General features: G+C 30.8%; 1 protein-coding gene across 1 annotated transcript; it reads left to right on the top strand.

The window, feature by feature from the left end:
• Positions 1–605: 605 nt before the first annotated feature.
• LOC131640908 (beta-glucosidase 24-like) lies at positions 606–2,246 on the top strand. Its single transcript, XM_058911268.1, has 2 exons — positions 606–921; positions 955–2,246. The coding sequence occupies exons 1-2, from the start codon at positions 606–608 to the stop codon at positions 2,244–2,246; spliced, it is 1,608 nt and encodes a 535-aa protein (XP_058767251.1).
• The last annotated feature ends 5,114 nt before the right edge of the window (positions 2,247–7,360 follow it).

Here is a 7,360-nt window from a genome sequence, read left to right as displayed (position 1 = left end):
ACTATAAAATTACACTCTATTTTTTATATTCTTCATCTTATTGTCTCAAGTATGCTAAATAAAATCAAAATCGATATATAATGTAATAATACTTAAAAGAATACATTTGAGTCCCGCGCATCGTGTGTGTCACAATTTAGTTAATATTCAGAACAAGAGTGTTAAAATTGACACAAATGTACGTTGACAACATGTTTAATGTTGCAAAGCAGTGTTTTTATGCGTTCTAAAGGGTGAAAAATTGTTTATGCACGTGGTACAAAGTCATTATTGATGAAAATATAATATCAATAAAAGTAATGGTCGAGTACTTACGTCTTACAATAAATTTATTACAATGAAAATATCATGAGGATCATGACACTAATGACAACCTTATCTAGTTGGAAAGTCTAAAAATTGTAAGATTTGTATTCATATGAGTCAAAGAACTCTAAAAAGAATACAATCATAGATCTCCGCTGTAACATATTAATTGCTTTCAAAAAAACAGAGATCATCATCTTACAAGTTGTCATACTCGTAAAAATTTATTATAAATATGATTTCCTCTTCCAATCGAATAATTGTGATTTATTATCAAACTCCAAAAAAATATCTCTTGGATGCAGATAATATACATTATGTCATCTTTAAGATTTTCTAAAGTTATTCTTGCAATATTATCGTTTGTTTGGATTTCCAACATTTTCACTCATGCACAAGTTGTATTTCCCTTAGAGAAAACATATGAACTTCATCGGTCACTTTCTTCACAGAATGGAAAATGGGCTACAACTAATACATATGATTGTATATTAAAATTCATAAATTCATCAAGTTTCCCAAGTCGAGGATCGTTTTCAAATGGCTTTTTGTTTGGTGCTGGATCTTCTGCCCTTCAGATTGAAGGAGGATCACATGAAGGAGGAAGAGGACTTGGTATATGGGATGATATAATTGAACATAAAAAAGGAGTGTATTTAGATGTCGATAAGTTTTCCAAAAAGATTGAACATTATAAGCGCTATAAGGAGGATGTGAAACTTTTAAAGAAGCTTGGAGTAAACTCCTATAGAATGTCGATCTCTTGGAATAGAATAATGCCAAATGGAACCTTGGAAGGAGGTATAAACCAAGAAGGTATCACCTTCTACAACAATTTGATCAATGAGTTGCTAAAAAATAGTATTGAGCCTTTTGTGACTATCATGCACTTTGACTATCCATTAGCTCTCCAACAAAAACTCGGTGGATTTTTAAATCGCTCCATTGTGACTCATTTCAAGGATTTTAGTGAACTCCTATTCAAAACATATGGAGATCGGGTGAAACATTGGACTACAATCAACGAGGGAGAGGTCACAGCTATATTTCAATACATGCACAATATTGATAATATGTCTGTTGAAGCATGCCCAACTACAGGTAGAATATGTACAGAAGCATATATTGTACTTCATAATTTCCTCATTGCCCATGCTACGACATCATATTTATACAAAACAAAATTTCAAGCAATTCAAGGGGGAGAAATTGGAATCGCTCTTTCGTCAGGAATTTATGTTCCCTACAGCTCTAAACCAGAGGATGTGGCTGCTGCTGAAAGACTAATGGATTTTTATTGGGGATGGGTTTTAGAGCCAATTTTCCATGGAGATTATCCACAAATAATGAGAAAGCTAGTAGGGAATAGGCTACCCACATTTACAGAAGAGGATAAAAAAATGTTAAATGGAAGCACTGACTTTATTGGGATCAATTATTATACTTCTCACTTCGCTAGACATGAATCAAATAGAACCAAGGTTTTTGGTGATAATTTTGATGCCTTAGCTATGTCAGAAGTTAAAAACATCGAAGGAAAAACTCTTGGCTACATGGATCAATACGGTTTGAACTTTGTCTACCCCGAAGGATTATATGACTTCTTACTCTATCTTAAACAAAATTACCAAAATCCCAAGATCTACATCACTGAAAATGGTATAGCTTCTTTCAAAACCCCAAATCCCTTGAAGGACGAACATCGAGTTGCTTACATTGCTGCACATATTAACGCGACCAAAGCAGCCATTGATGCCGGTGTAAACGTTCGTGGTTACTTTGCATGGGCAGCTTTTGATACATTTGAATTTCAAGCGGGTTATTCTAGAAATTGGGGGCTTTATCATGTCGATTTTAATGATAGTCTCAAGCGTATACCAACAGACACAGCTAATTGGTACAGAAATTTTTTGACAAGTGATTTGATTGGACTAAACTAAAAAAAAAAAGCATATCAATACAAATAGATGACAGAGAAAACAATCGCACTTGAAAAATTATTATTTATAACATGATGAATATTTAATTTGTTTGTTTGGAAAATTTAAGTATTTAACTAGGCATGATGAACATTGAATTAAGTTTAAGAGATGAAAATTTAGGGTCTATTTGAAAGACTTTTGAAAAACAATATTCTCTTTTTAAAAACTTAAAATTAGTAAAAAAAAATTGGCTTTCTTATTTTTGAAAATTGTTGTTCTCAAAATAGAAAAATGAAAACTAGTGTATGAAGTTTTGATTTTCAATTAGGGATGACAACGGGTCGGGTCGGGTGCGGGTTTCGCACTACCCAAACCCGCACCTGAAATCGTCACCCGAACCCAAACTCAAGGAGTATTCGGGTGGAAAAATAACACCCACGCCCACACCCGTTGGGTTCAGATTTTTTCACTCAAACCCGAACCCGCAATAAAATACATAAAATACATTTTTTCTACAACTTTCCACAAAATATTTATATGTATAATATATATATATATATATATATATATATATATATATATATATATAAAATATATATTTATATATATATATATATATATATATATATATATATATATATATATATATATATATATATATATATATATATATATATATATATATAAACGGGTGTGATTTCGAGTTTCGGGTGCGGGTTTCACACTACCCAAACCCGCACCCAAAATATCGAATAGAAAAAAATAAGAAAATTTGATTAATTCTATGTTTAGTATTTCCACCAACATTTCCTCTGCTTCCATGGTACATTGATATGTGATGTTTCAAATTTAACTTTTTCGACTGAAATTCTTTTTTGTTTGGAAAAATTTTAAATTCTAATTAAATTTTATTATTTACAATGCATGTAGATATAATTATAATATATCATTATATTGTAATAATAATAACAAGATTATATTTCAACAATTACTAAAATATAATTAAACTTAAACTAAATTATACATTTAATTAAAAAAAGTTTATATTTATATTTTATTTATTGATTAAACTGTATATTTAACTATAGATAATTTATCAATTAACTATGATGAAAAAATTTCACTTCTATATTAGTTTATCAAAATTATAAGTTTTTGTCTCAATTTTATTTAGTGACTAAATTATATATTTATATACTTGTACATTTAATTTTATATAATTTAAAATTTGAGTATTAAATATAATAAAAATACTTTTCATTTATATTAATTAATAAAATAAAATTTAAAATTCAAATTATCAAATGTAAACAGTTTTTGAAAATTAGTTTCCCAAATAAATTTTTATTTTTTCATTTTAAAAGCAATTTTGAAAAGTTACATTACCAAAGAATTTTTTTTATTTGTTGTCTTCTTTAAAACTCTTTTAAAACAAATTTGTAAAACATGTTTTCAAAAGTAAAACACAAACCTATTTCAAATAAACCCTTAGTCTTTTGATTTAGTTGAAAGGCTAGGTTTGATTCTTATAGTTGCTTTATTAGTGACCTTGAGTCTTCCTTTTTGAGGAATATGGATTTGTGGGAGCTTAATCTTTGAAAATGGAAAATGACCATTCATTTTCTAATCTATGGAAGGCTGTTGTCGCTTTTCATTATTAGTATTACTATTATATTTTGGATTGAAAGAAAATTTCAATTGAAGATTGTGGTTCTTTACTTTGTGTATGGTTTGAAGAAAACAATTCAAAATTGTTTATGGTTATAGCTCCTTTATTTAGCATGGTCTTTCTTATTCCATAAGTGAGTTTAGAGGGTGATCAAAATTAATTCATTGGAATACCTGGAGAAATTTTATTCTATTCTTTTGTCACTTATGCATTAGGGCTCTTCAAAACTCTGATTGCTAAAATTTCAGCCACTCACTTTTACACGAGAACATATTACAGCAAGATTGAAGAGTCGGACATCAGTCACTTATTAATTAATATACTTTCTCTCAATAAATTTATATATATTTATGTGTGTGTCCACGCTATTAATGGTAAAATGACAACACTTATATATTATTTATTTGAATACAAAACAATTAATAAAATAAAAAAATATATATTCTATTATAAATGAAAGAGATATAGAGAGAAAATGAAGAAAATAAATGGTAGCATAAAAATTATATATATCATTTTATATTGACAATTTTAATCCAAAATAAGTAAAACACGCTCAAAAAAAAAAAGTGTAACATAACATCTGTACAGTAACTACTACTACTACTGAACGCATAATTGTTAGCTTAACTTTCGACAATGAGTGATTTGTACTCTTATTCTCCCCCTAACCTACTTAACCTCTAACCGGCTCATCATCATCATCATCATCAATAACAACAATGCAGAAGAAGGATGTTGTAATCTATATTGATGATGACAGTGAAACTCGTAAGAAAATAACTAAAATCGAAGAGGTGAATGTTCAAACAAGTTCTGTTGGAGAGTCTAACACTAATAACACCTTCTATGAGCATATATATGTTTGGAGAAGAAAGTCTATACTAACGCAGCACCCAAATAAGCTATGTAAAAGATCAGGAGGTCAGTTTTCTAATTCATCTCTCTAAGATAATGATCTTTCAAGTAAGTATAAGAAAAGAAAATCTAGTCTTTTAATTTTAGTTGAAAGGCTAGGTTTTACTTGATGGGTCAAATAGTATATTCATCCAAGTCTCACATCGAGTAATAGAAAGAAAAGAGAATTTGACTATTAATAAAATAGAGCAAGTTACTTTGAGTTTTCTACAACACTGCAATAAAATGTTGTCTTTGTTAGTTATTAATATTATTATTATTATTATTATTATTATTATTATTATTATTATTATTATTATTATATTATTTTATTGTATCTTTGTAAGGGTAGTTTAGTCTTATCTAGCTTTTAGTATTTATACTCTTGTGTAACCCTTACTCTTCAGTTTTTGTTCATTCTATTGGAACCCTAAATCAAAAAGTCTTTCTTATTCTCTATGTTTGTATACGTTTACTATTGTTAACATGGTATCAAAGAGCTCGGTTTGATTTCAGATCTGCGGTAAAGTGGCCACATATTTTTTACAGTGTTGATTAATTTGAAGCGTTGATGGTACTGTTTGGAATAAATCTTACGATCGTTGGCTTTACGGTGTTTGACAAATTTCACTAGTGGTTTGGTAATTGGTATAATGTTTATTTGCTTTCTCACACTGTTCCTATATGCTTGACGTCATATTCATGGTGTTTCTTTAGTTATGGTACTTGTTTCCATAAAGGCATGACTGAATAAAAAAAAAAGAAAAAAAGTAATTGATAGTTTGGAGAAGAATATATTTGGATATATTTGACTTGACGTGACAGTGGTTCTTTTGGGACCAATTTTAGTTGATACTTTTTTTTAATTGTGGTGTTTTGGTTAATTCATAATTATTTACAATGAGTAATGATAAAGATGATTCTCTTCAGTCTGTCAGTGTCCAACTCAATGGAGAAAATTATCCTTATTGGAGTTACGTAATGAAAAATTTTTTGAAAGGAAAAAGGATGTGGAGGTATGTTGATGGAACATCCGTTAAACCTACAGATAAAAAGGATGAAGCAAAATATGCAAAAGAGTTGGAAACATGGGATGTTAGTAATTCTAAGATACTTACTTGGATCAATAATTCTGTTTCTCAGTCAATAGGTGTGCAAGTGGCAAAATATGATACTGCTAAGGAGGTTTGGGATCATTTGAAACGTTTGTATGCTCAATCTAATTTTGCAAAACGATACCAGCTAGAGAGTGACATTAGAGCTCTAAAACAGAGTAATATGACTATTCAAGAATTTTATTCGGCTATGAATAATTTGTGGGATCAATTGGCTCTTATGGAATCAACTGAATTGAAAGTTGTCAAAGCGAACACTGATAAAAGAGAATAGCAACATTTGGTTCAATTTCTGATGGCGCTTAGGGATGATTTTGAGGGACTCCGTGGGGGTATTTTGCATCGTAACCCTCTTCCTACTGTTGATTCAATTTTTAATGAATTGTTGGCTGAAGAAATTAGACTCAAGTCCCACTCCAGTTTGATTCCAAATAAAGGAGTTCTCCTCCTCCGTCTGTTTTTGTTGCTCCAGTTCACAAAGGAAAATCTCAAGGTAGGGTTGGGTTAGGTAATGATGAATGTGATTTTTGTAAGGAGAAAGGTCATTGGAAAGAACAATGCCCCAGATTGATGAAAGGAAATAAGAAAAATTTCAAGAGTTCATCATCTAATCTGGCTGCTGCTGCTCCTACTACCATTGGTTCTAGTTTTGATCATGTATATCCATCCGAGAGTACTTCTCAAATATCTGATATTGCAGAGCAGCTCCAAAAGCTTCTTGCTACTCAGTCACGTGTCATGTCTGCCACCTCTAATAAAGGTTTGAACTCTTCTTGTTTGTCAGGTATATCTCCTCCCATATGGATTCTTGACTCTGGAGCATCACATCATATGTCATATGATTCAAAATCATTTTTGTCCTTGAATACTACATCATCTATGTTAGTTATGACTGCTGATGGCACTAATATGCCATTAGCAGGCATTGGTTCTGTCTCCACACCTAATTTTTCATTTTCTGATGTTTATTATATTCCTAACCTCACTTTGAGTCTTCATTCTGTTAGTCAATTGTGTGATTCTGGTTACTCAGTTATGTTTTCTTCCACTTCTTGTTGTGTGCAGGATCCTCATTCCGGGAGGCTGATTGGGACAGGCCGTAGACAAGGGGGACTTTATGTTTTGGATGAGTTGAGAGTCTCAGATACTGCAGCCTCAACCTCTACTTCTACAACTGATTTATTATCCTCTTTCCGTTTGAATTCTTCGTCTTCTAGTTTTTATTTATGGCATTACCGTCTTGGACATGTCTCTGCTTCTAGATTAAAATATTTGGCTTCTACTGGAGCTTTAGGAAAGTTACAAACCAGTGATATCTCAGATTGTTATGGTTGTAAACTTGCTAAATTTTCAGCTTTACCATTTAGTAAAAGTGTTTCCATTTCATATGCACCATTTGACTTAATTCACTCTGATGTATGGGGTCCATCACCGCTTGTTACTAAGGGTGG

This window comes from Vicia villosa, unplaced genomic scaffold (assembly GCF_029867415.1).
Source record: "Vicia villosa cultivar HV-30 ecotype Madison, WI unplaced genomic scaffold, Vvil1.0 ctg.003387F_1_1, whole genome shotgun sequence".
NCBI lineage: Eukaryota > Viridiplantae > Streptophyta > Magnoliopsida > Fabales > Fabaceae > Vicia > Vicia villosa.
Note: the sequence above shows the minus strand (reverse complement) of the source record. Positions and strands in the feature narration are given on the sequence as shown.